At 39.6% G+C, this 23,539-nt stretch overlaps 1 protein-coding gene across 12 annotated transcripts in view; it reads left to right on the forward strand.

The window, feature by feature from the left end:
- PLEKHA7 (pleckstrin homology domain containing A7) overlaps positions 1 to 23,539 on the forward strand; it is a 291,612-nt gene that overhangs the window by 216,210 nt on the left and 51,863 nt on the right. For all 12 annotated transcript variants that reach the window (XM_067540688.1, XM_067540693.1, XM_067540691.1 and 9 more), the window contains 3 exons: positions 2,332 to 2,510; positions 9,516 to 10,004; positions 22,042 to 22,564. In XM_067540688.1, the coding sequence (XP_067396789.1) occupies positions 2,332 to 2,510; positions 9,516 to 10,004; positions 22,042 to 22,564 (1,191 nt within the window). The remainder of the gene's footprint in view (positions 1 to 2,331; positions 2,511 to 9,515; positions 10,005 to 22,041; positions 22,565 to 23,539) is intronic.

Raw genomic sequence — 23,539 nt, forward strand, 5'->3', positions numbered from 1 at the left:
ATGTGCATGTGTTGTATTTTAGGTTTTTTAGTGTGCTGTAGACATCCTTAATAACAATAGTTAAAAACTGAAAATAAGATAAATCTCTTCTGTGTCTGCTAGCAGTGACAGCCATCAGACACCAGCATAAGATTATTTTCTTGCACATTTGACGTGCTACTAATAGATATCTGGAATACATTTGAATCTTATTTTAACCAATTTTACATGTTAACTCTTTTGCGAGTCAGGGTTTGTTGATGATAGCCTGACACCTTTATTGCTCCTTCTGAGAGTCTATAAATGTAATTTCTTTACTCTTTCAAGGGAGAAAAGTGCCATATACATACAGTCCAGTAGGCAAATAGTGTCCTGCAGCCTCTTCTAGTTGCATAGTGAATGTGGCTACCCTGAGCGAGTGTGATAGAATTCTATGGGAGAAAAAAGACATACACGTTAATTAGGACATGCAGGTGAATTAAGACAAAGTTTGATTTAAGCAGCAGGCCTCTGCTTTATTAACTTAACCCTTGGAAGAGGCATGTCCCATCTCATGTGTCTCTCATGTACCAGGCATTCAAGTGTGTCCAGTACAAGGTTACAGGGCTCCCACTGGACAGCCCATAACTTGGGGTAGACCCTCTTCAGACTATATTTAAATGTTTGTGCAAAAAAGAGAGAGTTGCCTACAAAACACGAAGTGCTGAAATACTGGGGAAACCCCTTTCTTTTAGAATAAGTTTGCATATAGTTGCAGTGAGGTTCTGATGTTAACACTAACTCAGCAATTTCAGAGTGTATAACTGAGATCATGTAGGAAGCTTCACACAGGGTCAAACAAATTGTCTTCTGTTAAAACGGTTTGAGTTTCTAAAGCCAAGTATGATGATAGGTTATTTTTCAGCAAGGAATAGTTAACAAGGGATAAAAGACTCCATCAAAACAAAATCCAACTATAGGCGTTTTATGTGGAATGTAGCTTTTAAAATAAAAGGCATATTTGTTTTGTATATATGTGTATGTGTGAATGAAAAACTCATTTGTTTCAGGAATGCTTTTATGTAGTTGGCATTTGTGTGTGTTCATATTAGCTGTAATTTGTTAAAAAAAAAATGTGAACAGTTAAATTACTAATGTGCTCAAAATATTCATTGCATGAGCCTACAACCTAAATGGAATTTTATAGTCCGAGTTTTATAGTACAGAGTTCAAGTGCTTGGAAATGTAACAAAAAAAGAGGGAGATTCATAGATTTCGTGATTAAATAAATACAACCAAATAAAACCGAAGCTTCTCAAGCCAAAATAGAGGATTTTTGAAGGACTAACTAGTAGAGGAAGAACCTGAAAATTGCTGACCTCATTTAGGATTCTCTGAATGGCTGTTAATTGCTGTTAATTCTGTTAACAGTACCAGATGAGTTCTGATTGTCTGCTTTTGAAGTGGATTTATAAAGTAACACACAAGAAATATTGTAGCTTGTTTCAGGAAGGAGCATCTGTTTAGACTTACCTAGTAATGTAGGTACCATGTCTTTAGGGAAGTGTGGATAAGATCTGACTAAACATAACTAGACTAGAATACATGGATTTAATTTAAAATTATGTACATAAAACAATAGCAATGTCACAATGTTAAAGTTTAATACTTAGCTGCTGGCAGTTCATACATCTAATATCTCAAGTAGTGTTGGTTTTGAGATAGCACATGGAAATTTTTTTATGCAATAACATTTGAAATACAGTACCATGTGCTTTAATAATTCAATAAATGTTAGTAACTTTATCATCAAATCTAGAGTTTTTGCAGCTAATTGTTTTTTTAAAGTATATTGTCTAACCTAAAAGTCTTAACATGCAATACAATTGTTCCTAAAATGCCAGTTTAAAAAACACTTTTGTATTATGTTTCTTCTAAACAGATTGCTTCATGATATGATCTAGGAAAATTGGCTCACTTAAGCAATTCTTTCTAAAAGATCCATTACTTTGTTTTGTATTGTGTTCACAGTAAATAAAATGCATCAAGTAAGATAGCAGTAAAATAAAAAGCTCCAATTATTGGTATGAAAAACAGAACAAAATACTTCAATGTTATTTTAATGATAGGAAAAAGAGGGAAAGGAATTGCACAGCACCAACTGATCTATAATAAAATTAGAAAATGCCATTAAACTCAACATTTGTAACACTGCAGTAGCTATTGTAGTGTGATATCTTCTATTTTAAATGCAGGAAGATATTGTGGGAACCCAGGACCTTTTTTTTTTAAGGTAACCCCTAAAGTTATAATATACTTTTAGGCTCAGAATAATAGCTTTGTCTAATTTGTCTTTGCTTTTTGTTTTTACAGGCTGTCCACACGGGGATGAGGGCATACATTTATAATAAGAGTTCTGTTATTGGCTCTCAGGCAGAGCATTCAGGAATGCGCACATACTACTTCAGTGCAGATACCCTGGAGGATATGAATGGCTGGATCCGTGCCATGAATCAAGCTGCTCTTATGCAAACACGTTCATCACTGAAAAGGCAAGTTCAACATGTTACTAACTGGTAGCTAAAAGTTTTTCTGAGAAATCAGAGTGATGAGTTAAAATATATTTTTAGAAGCAAGAGGCTCACTCTCTTTTCATTTTAACTTTTTAAATCAGTGAATGAAATGTATACAATGCATTCTGATTTTAAATAAATTTGTGTTTTTTTATACAGTTCCTACATTAGATGCTAATGAATCAACAAGCTAGGGAGCACAAGTACAAAAAATCACTCTATGTTCACAATTGTTTTGACAAAATCAGTGGTGCTGGTACACAAAGAAAGTGTTAGGCCTTGTCCACATGGAGCCTTGGTGTGCAGAAAGCCAGAGTATGAATGAAATTACAGCTTACAAGCCAGCCATGCATTAAGTCACTGTGTGGACCCTGCTACTGTACATTAACTAAAAGATCCATAGCGTGCAATATGCCAAAGCACACTATGGAACTTTTAGTACTGTATAGCAGGGTCCACAATGATTTAGTCAGCAACATGCTGGTGCGCTATAGATTCATTCACACCTTGGCTTGCTGCACACTAAGTCTCTGTGTGGACAAGACCCTGGAAATGAAGCAAGTTTAAAAAGGAAAAAAATAGAAAAGGGCAAAACTCTTGGAGAGAAGTAGAATGGGAATACTGTTTTCAAATTTCTAAAAGGGGTATTCTAAAGAGTGGAGAGTAAAATCCAAACAGTAAGAAAAGGACAGATGTATTTATCAATCTCTGATTTTCCCATGCCTTTTACTTATGGAATATAAGCGTGTAGATACATCTTGGAAACTTGTATTAGTTAAATCTTGACTTTCTGTATTTTCTAACATTGCTTTTTGTAAAATTTTGGGACAGGGACATGCTTTATGTTACGTGTCTAGCTCCGTGGAGTCCTGCTCTATGACTAGAATTTCTAAGTGCTACTTTTTCTAAAGCTAATTTCTGAAGTGCTGAAATGTTGAAGTCCAGGAAAAAGCAATCATTGAGCAGGGAACTTCAAAAGAGGTGGGGATGAGGAGCTAGCAGTTGAAAATGTTCTCCGAGACCAGAGAAATATTCTGTTTTGGCTCAGACAGGACATGAGTAGACAAAAAGTAAGAGAGATTCAATTTTTAAGACTACTCTTATGATATTTCGGTGATGGATCAGAAAAGATGATGAACTCTACAAGAACAATAAATTGTTACGATTACCTCATACCTTAAGTAATATTTATTTTCTTTTTTGTGATGTTAATATAGAGCCATCATAAAGGAACTTCCCTCAATGTTCACACCAAGGGTATATAATATTTATCACCCTTTTATTCTTTTTTTTTCCCCTTGTAATTTTTAAATTAAATACCTCTTTGGAGGGCTCCAACTGATATGTGGAGACAAACCATTAAGAGATTTAGTTATAAGTCTTCTTCAGATAGAAGATAATAAAGAAAAAAGCTTATTAACTGCTAAATTGCTGATATGTCACAAACGGAGATCCATAGTTAGAGATGTATTGTTCTTGTAGCTGGTCTCCAAAAGGGGAGCAAACTGAGAGGCAAGAGCAGTTTAAGTCCGTGAGAGGCACACTTTAAAAAACAGTCATAGAAATAAAAAGTTGATAGTCTGAGTGTAATAGCAAAATGCAGTCAGCAACAAGATACCGTTAGTGCTGGCAATATATGGTGCATACGTTATTGTTATAGCTTATTCAATGATTTTAGTCAACTTTCACTCCCACCCCGTTCCGTGTATACACATTACATAAAATTGACGGAACCTGAGAACACTCAACCCTGATCTGTCTCATCCTTCCCATTGTGACAATGCTCCCTTGCTAGCTGGAGTGCAGCTTTGATGGGTCCAAAGGCAATGGGGACACTCCTGTCTTCACACTCTTTCCCCTCCTCTCTTTGCCTTTACTGCTGGTAGTAGCCAGTTTGAACTCTTTTGCTTTCTTCTGGTGTCTCATCAATTAGACTATGAGCCCTGCCTTTACTTACCCATATCTAATGAGTTTGATCTCTTTTGATGGGTTAGGTTGATGGCCATACTTTGTTTGGGGTCTGAAAGGGATTTTTCCTATATGGCAAAACTGGAAAACTGCTGAGTGGTTTTTTCACCTTCCATCCAGCACTTAGGAGATCCTGTTTGGGGGCTTTACATTTTATTGTTACAACTTTCGCCATTTCCAGTGCAGTTGGTGGATTAAAAAGAGTCTGATGTGAGGTTCCGGTAGCACAGGGAAGTGCTTGGGCATGAGCCCTGAGCACAACATTGCACAGTGAGGGGATATGTCTCCATGTCTGTTCAGTGTGTGACTCCCTGTGTTTAATTTCTCCTATCTCCTACATAAAGGAAGGGAGAGGGTTGGGACTCTGGCTTCCAGCCAGGATCCCAGGGCAGACTTGAGGGTGTACAGGAGACATTGCTCTCTTACCCACCTTCAGCTCTGTAGACTCCAGGACTATTGCATCCATTTGAAATCCACACCGGGATAGCCCTTCCAAGTAGTTTGGCTGATTGGTTAAGGGTTTTAATAAAGTTGTGGCCTGTACTTTTAATTGTACCATGGTGTACCATGTCGTCTTGTTTCACAGCATGATGAAAGTTGTGGTGTACAGTGGCAGACAGTGGGCAACTCTGAGACTGGGGGAAAGGGACTCCTATAAAAGAATGTGATACTTGGGTTTGCTTCGCCAGCAAGCGTTTCCCAGTAACTACAGATTTTCCCTTCTCCTTGGCACATCACCATCATTTTCCTGCCCCGTGTGGCCTAGGAAAAATTCTAGGTAAATAGAACTAGGATCTTGAGTACACAGAGAAGTTGCAGGGGCTTAACTAAAATCAGTTTTTAAATTGATTTAGCTAAACTGGTGCAGCCCTCTTTGTGGCCACTCTTTAGCTGGATTATATCTATATAAAGCATGTGTAAACAGATCTGCATGTCCACATAAGGGTTTGCACTACTTTATCTAAATTGATTTTAAATTGATTTTAGCTGAACCATTGCAACTTTTGTGTGGAGACAACTTTTGTGTGGCCTAGGGTTAGCCAGTTGATAGAAATTCACATTCAGATTCACATTTGAATTTTTTTAACAGGAATCTCAAAACTCTACCTAAAGTGGCAATGAAAAGTTAGTGAAGAGTCAGTGACTGGCAATAAGTTTTCAGATACTTACAGATGTAAGTGCACAGAAATGCAGATAACTATTTTTTTCTGGAAAATTTTGGCCCACTTCAGTAGTTTCTGAAACTGTGTAGAGTGTTTACATTTGTGCTAGTCTTTTACATTATAAAGTGTAGAACAAAGGACCATGTAAGAGACAGAAGAATATCCTCTAACTCACTGAGTACTTCTCTGTTTAACTTGAGGGGAAGAAGGAGGCATGAGGGATGGACTAAATCAAACAATATCTGTGTGTCTTTAGCTGCTTTCCAATTTTTCCCTGTCCTTAAAATTGATTTAGTACTACTTTTTCACGTTTTGACTTTGGCAATACGTTCCTTTTCCTACACCCTTTCTGAAAGGAGAACTCTCTATACTGTGGGCTTGTCCAATTCTTAACTTTTGGAATCTGAGGATTAAAATTTCACAGTGAGGTTTCCCACTACTGCGCCTAGTACTTATTTTTGGCAAAACTCTCAAACAATAAACAAAGGATAACCTTGAATTCCAGAACCCTTGTGTTTCACAGTTAATTATTGTCAGAAACAATTTTACCAGGGGCTATACCTGTATCCTGTACTGATTACTTTTCTTTCTTTTTCAATAAAGATAACAGACCTACCAGTAGCTAATATTTTTCTTCCCGTAATCTAGCTCCAAAACTGTGATTTTGGTTTTGGATGCATGTTGCTGCCCATTATATATGTTCTTTATAAATTAAAGCTAGGAACAACTGAAAGGGAAAAAAAATCAGGGAGGCCTTGCAAATTTTAAATACTGATTCCATTTTTTCATCAATAATTAACATTGAATTGTGAAGGGTAAAACAAAGAGTGAAGGTTGAATAACATTTGTTTGGTGGAATTAAGATTAGAAGATGTTTACTTGTCTAATACTTTGTCTGTAAAGCAATTTGGAAAAATAAGCAAAGTGTCATCTTTGTTTGAACCATTATTTTAAGAAATGGCTGTACTAATAAATGATGAACCTAAAGCAGGTACAAATGGTCAAATTATTCTTCATGAATAATTTATCTGAGGAATTTTGCCATTTGGTTCTGCTTTCCTAGGAATACATTTTAATGTCTAACCAGCTGTAATTAAAATGCTGCCCAAGGCCTTGATCCTGCACTGGGAGCAGCTAGCAGTGACCTTTCCTCCACATTTAGTCCCAGAAGGTGTACATAATAGCAGATCCCAATGTAAGGTCAGGGCCAAGGAGAAGGGCAAAGAGAAACGAACTCCGCACTCTGTTATATTTACACAGAGATGAAAAACCCGAGACTGACTCAGGTCAGTTGACTTGAATTTGCGGGGCTTGGGCTGTGGGGCTAAAACTCTCTTTGTAGACTTTTGAGCTTGGGCTGGAGCCCAAGCTCTGGGACTCTGCAAAGGTGGAAGGTCCCAGAATTTGGGCACCAGCCTGAGCCCAAATGTCTACACAGAGTTTTAGCCTCACAGTCAGGGACCCACGAACCTGAGTCCGCTGACCCACATCAGCTGCAGCTGTGCTGCTGGTCTTTTGTCCTTGTGTAGACACACCCTATAAATCTAAACAAAAATAGGTGGGAAAAATCCCAAGGAAGTTAGTAGCATGTAAATTATGACCATTCACAAAACTGAAGATATGATTATGAAAGTTAGTAGATTTCACTAGTAATTGCTGAAGATGAAATGAAGATGAAAATGACATTTTATCAGAAAGGTAGTCATCTGAAAAAGCTCCTATCCCCAGCTCGTCCATTTAGAGGGTGCTCTTTCAGTTAGCAATGGTTATTTAATATTGTTTGTATTGGATGAGTTAGAATCTTTCAGCATTCATTCCTGTCTTTGGATTGCTTAGACTATGGTTGCAGAGCTGTGTATTTATTCAAACTGTGCTATATTATTTAACTGTCGGCCTTTATGCTTGAAACACATGGGACTGGTTTTTGGAGAAAATGTGTGCTCTTAACATGAGTTAGCTAACTCAGTGAAAAATTCTGCTGAAGACAAGGCAGCTTGTAGTTTTTTACCCAAGTTGACCAGGTCCAGTTAAAGAATAGGCTCTCCCAAAGTCTTCTCAACCTGCTAATTCAGTGTCTTCACTAGGACTTTACCTTAAGTTTTAAAAAACTACCTTTTTCATAGTAAAGACAAAGCCTAGCTATTTTACTAACTTGCTTCTTCCACTGCTTTGCCTGGATGATTTTGTTGCCCTTTAAGCTACTTTAGGACTCTGAAGGTGATTATGCTGCCTATTTTCTGTCTTTACCTCTGGACTTTCCTCTATGCCTGCCCTCTTAATTTGCATTGTATAAATTACATGGGAGTGTGACTCAGTTGAATTGATCCTCCTGGATCTCCAAATATACGGGAACTAGGCCCTGCAGACTGACTGCCATGGTGAAGCCCCTCCATTTTTATTTATTTATTTATTGATAATTGTCCTTTTAAAAAGTAGAGCTGGGTGAAAAAAATTGATATTCAAAATGTTTTAACAAAAAAGGTACAAATCTTATGCAAAAATTGTGTCCTTATTTTTGACCGGCTCTATTTAAATGTTTAGAATCTTGACAGCAGGGGCTTTTGCAGAACTACAGAATGGCCCAGTTCTTGAATGGAATTTGTTCAGACAATGGCACTTCAGCAGTATGGGCTTTGTCAGGCCCTTAAAAAGTCTGAAAATATAGCTTTGGTGTCTGGGAGATGGGAATGTTTTGGGGACATTGGATAGTCTGGTTTAGGACCTCTGTGTCCCAATATCTTTTAATTGATATAGCATTTTTAAAAACAAACAGTTAGGTAAATATCTGTGCACTGCCTGTATAATTTAAAAATATATCAGCCAAAGTTTCAGTCAGGTTTAATAAATGGGGGAATGCAAGAAAAGCCTTCAAAGCAAGGCTACATACTTTGAAGCTTTACAGATGCTGACACCAAAAACTGACTATCAGGTCATACTAGGTTCAGAGAAGATGAAGTGCTACTCAGAGATCAATGATATCTTAATAAACTGCCAAACAGGATTAAATGTGGTAGAGTCTTATGAGGAAAGTTGCAGATGAAGTGAGCTAGCTATCAGAAATTACATTGACAAACAATAATACCTAAAATTTTTATAGTGCTAACTATATAGTGCTAACTTTTATATATACCTAACATTTTTATATGTAGATATATTCCAAATATCAACTAATCTCAAGAGATATTTTGAGTTTTTGGAAAGATTTTAGGGGGGAAAAGGCAAATAATTCTATCTGTGATAGTCGTGTGGAGAGTTTTGGGGAAATCTTGTTAAAATTTAGCCACCAAACTGAAGAAGGCTGGAATGATTTCTCTTGTCTCTGATGGTACTTCACCTCTCTCTGGATATTACTATATTATCCTTGACAGAAATGGCTTATCCTTAGAGCTTATAAAAATACTTCTAAAGAGCAATTTTTTCCTCTTTGAAATGGAAATGCTTGTACCAAGTGGTGGGTGTTTTCCTCTCCTGGTAATTTTTTTTTAAGTCTACAACTTCTTCACTCCACACCCCCGTAACACACAACTTTACATTTACACAAATACTATGCTGTATTATCAGTATTTTCACTTTATTTTTCAATAACCAAGTATAACTGTTCCTAGCAAAGCGCAGCTGAATATAAGTTTGTTTGCTGCTTCCTTATAACTGTTTGTATAAATGGAGGGAAAAAAGGAATCTCACCCAGTCCTGTCTCAGAATCCTGGTGCATCAGGTTATCACCAGCTGTAGAGGCTATTTTTTTGGGCTCCCCTTTAAATATTAAAAAATTTGCAAAACTTCACTACTTTTCTTTTAAGGTTTCACAATAAAGTGGTATTCACATCAAACACATACTGTATTTTCATTGCAGAGAAACAGAAAAAGTGGATCAGCAAGCTGTTCCCCAAGCTAACCATGTGGATTCTTACAAAGAGCGTGCAAAGATGGATACTGCAGATATAAAAGAGAGTTATCAAAAAGCAACTGAAAACTTTGGATATGATAAACATGAAGAGATAAGAAAAGAAAGAGAAGATGAGGAACGTTATGTCTGCAGAAAAGAAATTCTGGAAACTAAGAGGGGAAAATCTAAGCATCCATTAACATCAGGAGAAGTTGATCAGTTTCCAGATTTAACAAGTGCATCTCGGCCCCAAGTAGCTCAACCTCAGCCAGTTGAGAAGAATGGGATGTTTCCTAGTTCATTAAACATGAGTGCTGGCCCAGTGGAGCAGAATGGTACCAGTTTGTATAAAAGAGGGTTTGTTCCCAGAGCAAATCCAGATAAACAGACTCAAAGGAAAAACAACATGGCTCAAGTGGAGAACTGGGTAAAAGTCCAAAAAGGAGATACAAAAAGGTTAGTAACAGGCCAGTCTTTAAATAGTTAATTGTGGTGTTCTCAGAATAAAGGAAAACAAATGTCAGATAACTTGTTTTAAACCAAGGAGAATGCTATCATACTAAGATAGTAATGAAATAACTACTATAAATTTTCTCATTCATCCAGTGCAGAAAAAGCTTTTTTAATTGTGTCCTTTGAATTCTGGAAAAGTCAGTATGATACTGATGAAAACCTTTCCTTAAATGTGTTTATTTTTTTATTATGAACTGGAAAAATGAGACATTGGAATATGCTTATATTCTCTTTGATTATATTGGATGTTTCATTAAAAAATGTTAACCTGAATGTATTCAAAATTTAAGAGCTAAAATGCAAAGATTAACCCTTAAAGTCCTCTTTTATTCCTGGACAAGATTGATTACAAGGTTCAACCTCTATTTACCATTTAAAAACAAAAGAGAGATGTTAACCTTTTTTCTCTGTTTCTTTTCCCCCACAATACTTGTATATGGGTCATGTTGGTGTGTAACACATACATGAAATGCAGTGTAATTGGATTCTTGAGTAATCTGGATGTACAATATGTCTAATGAAGCAGCACTAAAATGTCCCTGTGGCATACACGATGAATCTTGTTCCCTGTTTGTCTGTGAAAATTACATGACATACTGATTATATAGGCAGATGGAATGCTGAATGTTTGTATTATCTGTAACTTTTAAAAATGTTTTCATCCGTTTATTTTTCTTCAATGGGTATGTGCCCTCATGTATCTCTCTGTCTCTTTCTCAAAAGTAATGGGCTGATAAGTAATAAGCGTCTGCTTTTAATGATCCTACAAGTTACTCCATGTAGAATCCCAGAAAAGTTAGCTGGGGGCTCTATGCCCACACAAGTCCTCCGACCTGGAGTAACTTTTAGGATCAGAGCCTTAGATATTAGAGGAAACTTAAGAAATTGAGATAAATGGTAATATTGAATGAATAGAAGAAAATTGAATGTGTGACTTGTGGGGGGGAATCAAATTGTGACTTAAAAAAAAAAAACTAATTGCTCATTAAAATGCTTAATATTCTTCTGCTGGAGTTCCAGTAAGGGATTTCAATTACTTGTTAATGCAAACTATGTGAAAGTCCAGTCTTCTGTTCCTCCTATTTCCTCTTCTGTCCACTCATCTCCTACTCCAAAAGAAACTAAAAACCATAACAACCCTTTCTTCAGAGACCTGTATGCTGCCTTAACCTAATATTTTCAATAATATTTAATTGTTTTATTATTCTGTTTCATTTGCATATTTATTTGTTTGGGGTAGATACAGTTAAAAGTAGGGGAAATTATGTCTTTAGTATTTTTTCCTAACATACACTGTTGCTAATATATGCTAAATAGATAAAACATACTATTGTCTTTTGGTGTTATACCAGCCACATAAACATACCAAAAAAAATTAAAAACCAATTATAATTATGATTAAAAACTAACAAACAAATGGGAAAGCCATTGACAACATTTTTTTCCCCTCCAAAATCGAAGGCAATGGTCAGACTTGATTAGTACCTAACTAGGAGGCATTAGGAAAAATAACAGATTTCACTTTTCTCTGGGTCAATATTATGCGAGTTTCCCAGTGACTAGGATGCTAGGGACACTACAACTGCAGCTGCCATCTTTTGAATAAGACATAAAACTATCTGACTTACTACGACCATAAAGCTTTGTGTGGAACTTCTGCAAATGTTAGTTAGCAACAGTCTCCTGGCCAAAATCTAAGTTGATTTTTTACGTTCTGCCTACTTAAGTGCTCTTCTCATATAGTAGTTTAGCTAGATGTTATTTTTGCACATCCTTGCCTGAAAAACACTGTCGTGATGTGCTGCTTATGCAGAATGACTGTCATGTTTCCATCTCAGAGTTTGATGCATTTCAATGATGGATGAATGAAATACAGTAATTACTGGACATGCAGTCTGTAAAGGACTTTGGAATGTGATGAAGAGAGCTATAGGAATTTAAGGTATTAATATTAACTTTGAGATATGGCCAGTGTAATTAATTTTTTTTATTTTGATTTGTTGGATTTGACCATGAACAACCCACTTAGTTTTATGATGCTCCACAGTCCATGAATTATGCTGTCATTCAGTAAAATATAACAAGTCTCCAGTATATGATTTGCAGAATGCACTATTTTGGAGCAATAAATCTGTTGCCTATTTCTTAAACGTATATACCCATCATTTTAAGAAGTAATATTTATCAAAGATAGTTTTTTTATTTTAAATTTTTTAAATCTCATACTTGCTGATTTATGAAATACATGCAAAGTTGCTTCCTGGCTCAATTCTACAAACCAAGACCCTGATCCTGCAAGGTGATGCATGCTAGTGGACCTCATATGTCTATACAAAGCCCTATTTAAATCATTGGGCTCCAAGGGTCCATCTGTTATTTGTAGGCTCAGGATCAACACATTAATATGTAGAAGGTGTCATAAGACCTTTTTTAAAAGATACTCTTCCTCCCATTTCATATAGTGCCCATAGCTGCTTCTATGACATTGAAAAGCTTTGGCTGTCAGTTACACACTCTTGAAAAGTAAGACTCTCCAAAAAGATTATGCAGGTGGAAAATGACTGAGGAAGGAAGCTTTAAAAGTTGTTCCCAGGAGGTTATTGATTTTTCTTTTAAGTGAGAGGCCAAGTCATGGGCCCCTACTGGATCACCTCTGTAGTCATTCAGAGGTGATGCTCCAGCCTTCAGTCTGAAGACTTCTGTGCACAGGCAGACACGGTGAATATAGAATTTTAGAATAATCTGGTTTTTGGGGTTTTTTTTTAATTCTTTGATGAGTCAAACCCAAGCTAAACCTGCTTAGTATTTCCTTGTTAGATATACTCATGCCGACCAATGTCCTCCCTTTCCAAATATAGCAGAAAATAATTCATCTTCTGACTGTTGCAGGACGCTTTTCCCATTCCTGGCACTTCTGGGTAAGAGACATACTTTTCTTCTTCAAGAACCTCTATGCATTCCCACTTGTGAAATTTCACTCCACTGCATCAAGCTGTGGCACTGCCTTGAAAAACTGTGTCTGTTGATTTCATAAGCATTCTCACAAAAGAGTGAGGTGTCATCAGCCTATTTAATATAAGGGAGTTCACACTCCTACCTGCCTCAGTATTTTTGCTGCTCCTTCAGAAAGTGAACAGAATTTGCTTTGTGTCCTCAGGATTAGACCTTCCTTTAGCTTAGTTTAAAACTTTATTATAAACTGTTACTTTAGAGTAATATAGGATATCTTAGATTGAATAGCCATTCACCTGTCCTCGGAACACTCAGCACCTTATTGAGACTAAATCTGGCCTTGGGCCATATAAAGACTTTAAGGGTGTGCATCTTGCTTGGCAGTTATGCCAGAGACTAACACCCTTGTCCTGTCCCTTCTGTGTCTTGGTGAGACCCGTTAGTAACCCAATATATGATTTGCTACACCTACAGTACCCTCACCAGTAGAGAGACATGTGAGGCTCCAGGCTCATTTGGCTTCTCAGTGTTCACAGACTGATACCTCAGCAGGCCTGTTGAAGAAACTGAGACCCAAGAGACATACTTCCTATTCCATCCTCAATGCTACCTTCTACCACTGTCACGAGATAGGGAACTTCTTGGCTCTCTACTGGTAGGGAATCCTTCATCTAGCACCATCAAAGCTGGTTAAATCTAAAATGGCACCAAAAACCAAACAAGCATCCATTTTAAGCCTCATTAGCCCTGATGCTGGTACAGGAAGTGCCTGCTCCTCACCTGGCTCCACTGCTGTCAGCATAGACTCCAGGCCTGACCTGTGGGATTAATGCTTCTGTTTCGGGATCTCAAGTTCAGGTAGATGTCCATTTGGGAAGGAGAATAGGAAGGATATCTCCTCACAAGAGAGTCATAAACTGAAGAAAAAGAGGAAGCATCATCTCAATCCTATTTACTCTGAGACCCATAGGTGCTTTGAAGACTCAAACAGCACTGTGGTCACCTCTTCTCAGCGCTTCTCCAGAACCAGTCATCTTGGTACCAAAGGGACTCCTTGCTGCTTCAGATTCTTAATAACACTTTTCATTTCTCTGCATCTGACTGTGTGTGAGGTCCACTGTCAAGGGTATTAACTATCTCACTGCATCTTTTTCTGCTACCTGACTCTGTGCCTCCTTCAGTCCCAATACAGACCTGCCTCAGAGCACCTTTGTAGATGAACTTGGAGGAGTCCCCTGATTAGTTCTCAGTAAACCAGATCTTATCCCTTACTTCAAATCCAGATATCATAGAAGGATTTCATGCAGGCCCTGTTCAATTGCTGTGGCCCTATATACAGGACTCTATGTAGGCCTTTTTGGAAGCTGCAAGACCATTTCTGATACTAACCTAGGCATTGGCAATGATTCTCCTTCTGGCACCAGTGCCCATACCAGCGCTTATGTCTCATCTGGTACTAATGCATCCTGTCTTGCAAGTGTTGATACCACCACTATATCCATCTGTTGTTCTTCGAGTGACCCTGTGGGTGCTACACTTCAGGTGTCGGTGTGTCCTGGCGCTGTTGATTGGAGATTTCTGCAGCAGTGCCTGTCCAGGCCGTGCATGTGCAGAGGGTGTCTTGTGGCACCATTGGCGCCTCAACTGCCACTCATGCAGCCTCTGTTCCTTAACCGTCCTCTGCCTGAATTGGAGCTCCGCAGCACTCTTTGCCTGAGAATAAAATCTAAGATAGATAGTTTTACTCATAGGTTTATTCATAGGATAAGTTAGTTAAGATAAGGTATAGTTTTGAGGGGAAAACAGAGAAAGAAGATAGGGGGTCATTCCTACTTAGACTACACAAAATGCCTGGATCACCAGGATTCAAAAGATGCAAATCCTGCAGAGATGCAATCCCAGTCTCCGATGGACACGCTCTCCATGTCAGGTGCCTCTGAGAGGGACATATCCCAGCCAAGTGCACCCATTGCACTAACCTTAAGGAGAGAGGCAGGCAAGACAGACACCTCTGCCTGAAACTCATTCTTATGGAAAAGTCCCTCCAACCTGCCTCTGAACCCAGTACTGGAGAAAAGGGCAAGAATAGGGCTCAAATCTCTGCTGAGAGAAGGAAAAGAGCCTCGACCTCGCCCAGCAGAGATGCACCAAAAAGAAAGTGGTCTCCAGCCAGGTCTCTACCCCGCATGCCAACCACCTCTTGGAAGAGCACAGTGGATGACCCGACTACCTCCGGCGCTGGCAGCACCAAGACAATATCGGTTCCAAGTCGCAAACCACAGTCTGTCACGGCACCCTAGACACCGGCCAAGACGATGCCGAAATCCACCACGGCATGGATGCCACCACCATTGGCACCGTCACCAACCTCTGCACCGAAAAAGGCAAAAACTAAATCAACTGTACCGACCACCATGCCGATTGAAAAAACCACCTTGGTACCACCAAAGCAACAGCCACAGCACCACGCACACGGGAGGATACACGTCTATCACATTCCCCTCTCTAAAGCACTTATGTATCACCTGAGCAACAGACATCACAATTAACAATCTCGTCTATTGCCACTCCACTTCCCGCTGATGATGAGGATGTCATGCAGGGAACAGTTTTCTCCCCATACCGCTCATCCCCAGTCAGGAGGGAGTCAGTATCCTCCTCCAAATCACTGGATCAAATGGAGAAAACTATGAAAGAGTGGATAGAAGAAATGAAACTACTTTCCTAGAGATCTTTTCGCACACAATGGCCTCCTTGGGACCCATGGCATCAAAGCTTGGCCTCCAACATTGGCCACAGATATAGATAAACCTGTTCCACCATCCCCAGAACCACGGGAGACTCAGGAAGACAAATGGACAAGGCAGATGTGGGGGTGCAGCAGGATACCTCACCACCCCACAACTCATCCTCATCTGATGAGGCAATAATGCCACCACTGTCCACCACAGCAGATAACTTTAAACAATTTCAAGAGTTGTTTAAACGTGTGGCAATAATCCAAGAAATACCTTTGGAGGAGGTGGAAGACAATCAACATAAACTACTACAGATATTACATACATGGGCTAAGACAAAAATTGTGCTGCCCATTAATGATGCAATAATGCAACCCGCTGATACCATCTGGCAAATACCTGCATTGACTTTATCAACCTGTAAGAGGACAGACAGGAAATATTACATCTTCTCAAAGGGCATGGATTTTCTGTTCACTCATCCTTTCCTTAACTCCCTGGTAGTGGACGCTGTACAACACAGAAACAAACAATCACAACTAAAGTTCACTCCACAGGACAAGGACAACAAAAGACTAAATCTATTTGGCCACAAGGTATACTCGTTAGCAGCCTTGCAATTCAGGGTGGCTAACTATAATGCCCTATTGGCCAAATATGACCGTGACAATTATGGCAAAATCAATGAGCTGACCCAATACTTACCATAGGACAAACAAGCCCAATTTAAATCCTTAGTAAATGAGGGCCAATTAATCACCCAAACGTCCCTGCAGGCATCCCTCGACATTGCAGATATGGCAGCTCGAGCAACAGCTGTAGTCATGCGACGTGCTTCCTGGCTGCAATCAGGTTTTCCTAGGGACCTGGAAACAAAAGTGGAAGATCTGCCATTCAACAAGGAGAAACTATTCTTCGAAAAGACAGGCAAAACCCTTACTCAATGAAAGATTCAAGGATGACCCTCAGAACCCTAGTAATCTACACGCCGTCCTTTAAATGTAGGAGATGCCAACCCTACTGGAAGAGAGACTTCTCCTCTATATGTCAGCAGAGGCTACATGACACCTACAGGCAGAAACCCCAGAGGAGGAGACAAACATCCAATCAATCGACCTCCTCACAACTGTCATAGACAAAACAGGTGTTTTGAGGTATTGGTCAAGGGTCTGAGATGCATCCGAATGGCCAAAGCAGTGACCATTTTCAGACATAATTTACACCCTTTTTACACCAATTGGGCAGCAATTACCATGGACAAATGGGCCCTAGATATCATCCAACTGGGCTACTCCATCCCTTTCACATCCACACCGCCCACTCATCCTTTCTCACCATCCCTTTTCAGGGACTCCTCTCATGAGCGCCTACTACAACAAGAGGTGCTTCACTTATTGCAGCTGGAGGCAATAGAACAGCTACCACCACAACACAAGGGGAAGGGATTCTGCTCCCAATACTTCCTAACATAGAAAATGATCGGAGGGTGAAGACCAATCTTAGCTCTCAGGAAGCTCAACAAATTTGTCCATGTTCAAAAATTCAAAACGGTCACTTTAGCTGCAATAATCCCATCTTTGGAATGGGGAGATTGGTTCTCAGCACTCAACCTAAAAGACGCCTACTTTCATATTACGATACATCCATCTCATCAACAATTCCTTGGATTCACAGTAGGTATGGAGCACTACCAATACAAGGTACTACTGTTTGGTTTATCTATCACACCTTGAGTCTTCTCCAAGACACTTGCAGTTGTTGCAGCACACTTACATCAACAAGGGGTGATCATTTTCCCGTACCTAGATGAGTGCCTCCTACAAAGCTCAACTTTTTTGGAGGCAGTGCACAATACACAGAAGACCATAGACCTCTTCCAAAGTCTAGGTCTACAGATAAACTACCAGAAATCAACCATGTCACTGTCCCAAAGACTAGAATTTATAGAGGCATACCTTGACTCTGTAACAAGAAGGGCAACTCTACTGATGCAGAGATTCCACACAATATCAAAACTCATTTAAGAAATCAAAAACAGCCCGTATATCACAGCCTGCACCTGCCTCCAACTGCTGGGCCATATGGTGGCCACCACGCCAGACTATACATGCAAGGCCTTCAAGGATGGCTACGCTCAGTTTACGCACCAAACAGGCACAGCCTAAACAGACAATTAGAAGTACTTGCAAAAATCAAAGACTCTGAATTGGTAGACAAACCTGAACAACATCTGCAAGGGCGTACCATTTCAAAGACGCATACTGTTGGTCATAGATAAAACCGATGCCTCACTGATAAGTTGGGGTGCCCATATGCAGAATCTTACTGTTCAGGGCAATGGACCCCAGCAGAAACCCAACTCCGTATCAACCTGCTCGAACTAAGGGCAATACGCAGGGCGTGCACACGCTTCCTCCCACAAATATTACACAAATCAATCCAAATAATGACAGACAACATAGCCTGCATGTTTTACATAAACAGACAAGAGGGTGCCCAATCCCACTCTTTATGTACAGAGGCCATAAGACTCTAGAACTGGTGCATAAACCACAATATAGCTATATCTACCTCATACCTCCCCGGGCATCTGAATATAACAGTGGATGTGCTGAGCAGAAAATTTGGACTTGAGCACAAATGGGAGCTGAACGACAGAGTCCTTTGCAACATATTTCAATGCTGGGCAGTATCAGCCATAGACCTGTTTGCAACAACAATGAATTGCAAATGCATCCAATTCTGTTCCAGAGCAGGGCGAGGATACCAATCCCTACAGGATGTCTTCCGCCTCAAATGGGAATTGACACTACTATACACATTCCCATCATTCACACTTTTACCAAGGGTGATAAACAAGATTTGCTGGGACCAGTCCTCGGTCATCCTCATTGCACCAGCATGGCCCAGAGAACCCTGGTACCACTACCTAACAAAAATGTCCATTAGGGCTGCACGAAGATTCCCAATACAGAGGGACTTTTTTCTCAGAATAGGGACACCACAATTCACCCCAATGCTCTACTTGACGGCTTGGAGGCTCCTTGGTTCCAACAAATAGAGAGAGCATGTTCCAAACAAGTCCAACTTGTACTACTGAACAGCAGAAAGCCTTACACACGCAAAACATATTTGCAGAAATGGAAAAGAATGTGGTGTCAAGCAAAACTCATTCAAGCGGTCTCAACCACTCTACCGCTAGTACTCGAATACCATTAAAACTAAAAAAAAGTAGCATTCCTAATCACAATTACCTTGGCTAGAAGAGTAGGTGAGATAAGGGCTCTTATGGCACACCATTTTCTTTCAAGACAAGTTCACCATGAGACCCCACCCGAAATTCATATCCAAAGTATCATCTTCTTTCCATATGAACCAGGTCAGACACCTTCCCACATTCTATCCCAAACCTCACAATAATCAACAAGAGGCTAAATGGCACACACTAGACATAAGAAGAGCATTTTCATTCTATCTAGACAGAACCTCAGGGTTCTGTAAATCACTCGGACCATTTGTCTCCACTACAGAACGATCAAAGGGAACCATAGTATCCCCACAAAGACTATCAAAATGGATATTGAGCTGCATACATCTGTTATGAACAATCCAAAACAAAACCACCCACCAGTATTAGGTCTCATTCCACAAGGGCGGTAGTGACCTCAGTTGCATTTCTCAACAATGTTCCTATATCGGACATTTGTAGAGCGGCAACATAAACCTCCAAACATACATTCATAAGCCACTATGCAGTCATGGCCAATGCAGACACGAACACTCGATTAAGTTCCACAATGCTAACATCAGGCACCAGAATCACTCCAAAGTTCCCCCCACCCATGGTGGGACACTGCTCTACAGTCACCTGAAGTGGAACACCTACAGGAACAACACTTGAAGAAGAAGAGCGTTGTGCAGGAACAGAGGTTCTTCAAGATGTGTCCCCCTGTGGGTGCTGCATTATCCCCTCTCTTCCCCTCTACTTCGGAGTGTGTAAATTCATCTCCATGGTAGAGACGGAACTGAGAGGGTCAGGCCACATGAGTGGTGGTTGAGGCACCAACGGCGCTGTGAGACACTCTGTGCATGCACTGCCTGGGCAAGCACTGCTGCAGAAATCTCTGATCAACAGTGCTGGGATGCACTGACACATGAAGTAGAGCACCCAGAGGGATACATATCTTGAAGAACCTTGGTTACTACACAAGATGAGTATTCTCATCTTCAGGTGGATCTGCCTATATCTGAAGAATGGGATCAGATTCCTTTAGCGGACATGTATGGGTCCACTGTAGAGGAACGTACACCTTTTACCTCACCAGACGATCAAATGGTGCTCTATCTGTTTCCTCACCTGACAGAGAGCGTTTAGGAGCTATTGGTAGAATGGCAGACCCCTCTTCAGTTACCAGCAGGGGTTGTGCCCCTGAGACATCTGATCTCCTGTTTGACATATTATAGATGCAGACCAGGGAGAAGCTGTCTCCATCTCCTAGCTCCAGCATTTTCAACCCACCTAAGATATCTGTCTCCCTCTTCATCCCTGCATATGTCCAAATGAACAGACAGGATGCGTCCTATGCCAGTTGAAGGATATCAGTTCTTGCTACAGCATTCACCAGCTAGCTCCATGGTGATGTCTTCAGATGGGAGACAGTGTGAGGCAACAGAGTAAGATGCATATATCTGGCATAAGAGTCTTCTTAGGTGGTTCACTAGGCCTTTGGGTGGCCAACTATAAGGCCATCATGTCTCACTATGTGTATATCTTGTGGAATGCCATGAGTTTTGTCTTGGACTCTTTGCCAAAGGAACAGAAAAAAATGGCTAAAACTTTAGTCACCCAGGGTTGTAGGCTTGTTACACACTCTCTGAGAGCAGCATATGTCATTCCTTGTAATACCAAGGAATGCAATCACTGAGGCATTATCAGCCGCTTCCAAAACAAGCTTCTGGCCTTAACCTCAGTGATATCGGAGCAGGATTCTTCATCATACTTCTTCACAGCCCTCAGCATCAGCCTCTAAGCAGCAGTTTTAATTATATGGTTGAGCCACACATCAGTGTGTACCACAACTCCAATTCTTTCTCTCTTCTTTTGGACCTCATCTCTCATCTTCTTCATCACCTGGTGCGTGATTTCTTCCAGTCACGGTTACTGGACACCATCTGATTCTGCACCAGACCACCTCACCTCGTTCTTTTTGTTCCTCCTCCTATCCATCTTGAATGCTGAGAAAACATCTTTCTCCCCCCCCACACGCTTTCCTTTACATTGTGTTCCATGAAATGTGGCAGAGTAAGCAATGTTGCTGACTGGAGATGTTGAAGCAAATAACTCTTAGTTTCTAAAAGGAGAAAATAACTGATTGCCAAGTACAGAACTGGATATTAGGCAAGTTGTTCTCATTCTTATATTTTAGGTTGTGGAAAGACTTCTTGAAGTCAACTATGTCAAAGTTGAAAGCCAACTGATTTCATGTGAAATCTGCTGGCCAGGTTTGGAGCTAATTTCTGCAATTTAAGTGTCTTTCTGCATGTTGTACTGAAGCCAGGAAGTGCCATGTTTTTGTAGCAGAACTATAAATGAATTTCCTTGTAAATTCTCGTGTGCTGTTTAAGATAGCAAGGACCAGTATCATTGTATCATGTAAAAGAGTAACTCACAAGGACTAGAACATTCCAAACAAATGTTCATATATCAAAGAATTTAATAAATGGTTTATCTGTTATATATAATGAAGCAAAGTCTACTTAACAGTTGCTCATTCTGTCTGGTGAGGTTTATTCCTGTTCTCTGTTTTAAGGTAATGCAATTTTTAAAATGAATTAATATATCACATTTGTACAGAAAACCACTCCATCTAGTGGTGAACAAGGTACCTTTTAACTGAAAGTAAGAATTACTTAAAAGTACGGTATTTGCTGTTTATTATAAACAGCTATAGCTCAGTTCTTTGCACTCTTACCTTCTAGTGTTTCTAAACACAGAAGTAATGTAACTTATTCCCTTAAAGCTACCTCTGCTATGGTAGCTCCAGACTGGTAATTGATCAAAGAACTGTGGCGCTCAAATATTTCTCAGAAGTAAGATTACTTATCAGATTAACGCAATCTTAATATGTGAGCAGTAAGGATTTTTTTATATAGGGCTGCGTGGGCAATAGTAGCTTCATTTTGTATACATTTAATCATATAATTCCTAAGGCAACATGAAAATTATGTTTCTACTTCATCCAGTCCTATTGATAAATGTACATTTAAATCTATATCTCTTCTTCTCACAGTCTTGCTTCTGATCAAACCCTTACTCGTCAAGGTCCCAGTCAATCTTCGTCTTTTCCTGAAAATTATCATACCCTGCCAAAGAACACCAGGCAGCCAACAGGGAGCTCTTCACCACCAAATCGCAACTTACCAAGTGACTACAAATATGCCCAGGACCGTGTTAGCCACTTGAAAATGTCCCACGAGGAGAGAAAAGCTAATAAGGATGGTACTGTATGGCAGCTATATGAATGGCAACAGAGGCAGCAGTTTAAACATGGTAGTCCAACTGCTCCAATTTATGCAGGTTCTCCGGACTTTACTGACCGTGGTAAAGCAAAAAGCTCACTAGATGTTCCACGATCAATTTCTGTTCCTCCATCTCCTTCTGATATTCCTCCACCAGGACCTCCAAAAATCTTTCCACCAAGGAGACCGCACACTCCTGCAGAAAGGGTTACTGTTAAACCATCAGATGAGAGACAGAGTATAGACATACCTTTTGTTGGATCACCAAGGAGGATTCGAAATCATGCTTTAAAGGTGTGTATAGTGTATAATATGTGAAGCTATGTATGATTACTGTTAATTTGTCTAATTAATACAGGCATTTGCAGTGCACTCCTTACTGTGGTATCAGTGACATACAAGTTCTAAAAAATAAACACAATAATGCACAATATTTTTTGTCCAAACTTATGTCTTCTCAGTTGACATAGATTTACTTATTTTTGTTGTTGTGGAAAGAATAAATGGGTGGATAAGAAGAAAGATACCATTAATTTGAAATGTTCTTTATAGTTTCAATGGAATGCCTTATTGATATTTAAAATTTTATAATATATGTTAATGAATATAGTATTTAGCCATGCATAAATAGGATGCATGTACTTGTTATGTAAATAGATGTATAGGATGTTCATGCACAATATTAATGGAGAAGTTTAATACTAAGTTAAAGAACAATTTTCTTATGCCTTTTCCAAACACATTTCAGTGATTTTTCTCTCTATTATTAATCATATAAAGCTAAATTCTTTTATTTTTGATGAAGCAAGTTGTGGATATTTTCTCTTTTTTCAAGGTTAACATATTTGCGGAAAAGCTCTTTCAGGTAAGCCAGTGTATCTAAACTAGGGCTTAGTACACACTTACCGGGAAATTCGGCAGCAGTCAGTGGGAGTTAAACAAGTTACGCAAAGTAGCTTGTGTAACTCCCTTTGACTTCCTAACTTCCCTTTTGTGTGCTGTCTCCACTGCACTGCGCTGATGGGAAATGTGTTCCCATCAATGCAGTGCTATGCCTTTTCAGGAGGTGGTTAAATTGAATTGACTTCTGTATCGATTGAGCGGCAGTGAAGACCCGCTCAATCAATCCAGATTGATCAATCAAATTTGCCACCATCAGTGTGTACATACTCTTGTGCATAGTTGTTTTTCGAGTGATTGTCCACATAGATTTCACTCTTGGTGCACATTGCTCTACTTGTGCAACATTGGATTCTTTTAGCCAGCCAT

This window comes from Emydura macquarii, unplaced genomic scaffold (assembly GCF_026122565.2).
Source record: "Emydura macquarii macquarii isolate MOO-44397 ecotype Brisbane River unplaced genomic scaffold, CSIRO-AGI_Emac_v2 contig_587, whole genome shotgun sequence".
In the NCBI taxonomy this organism is placed as follows: domain Eukaryota; kingdom Metazoa; phylum Chordata; order Testudines; family Chelidae; genus Emydura; species Emydura macquarii.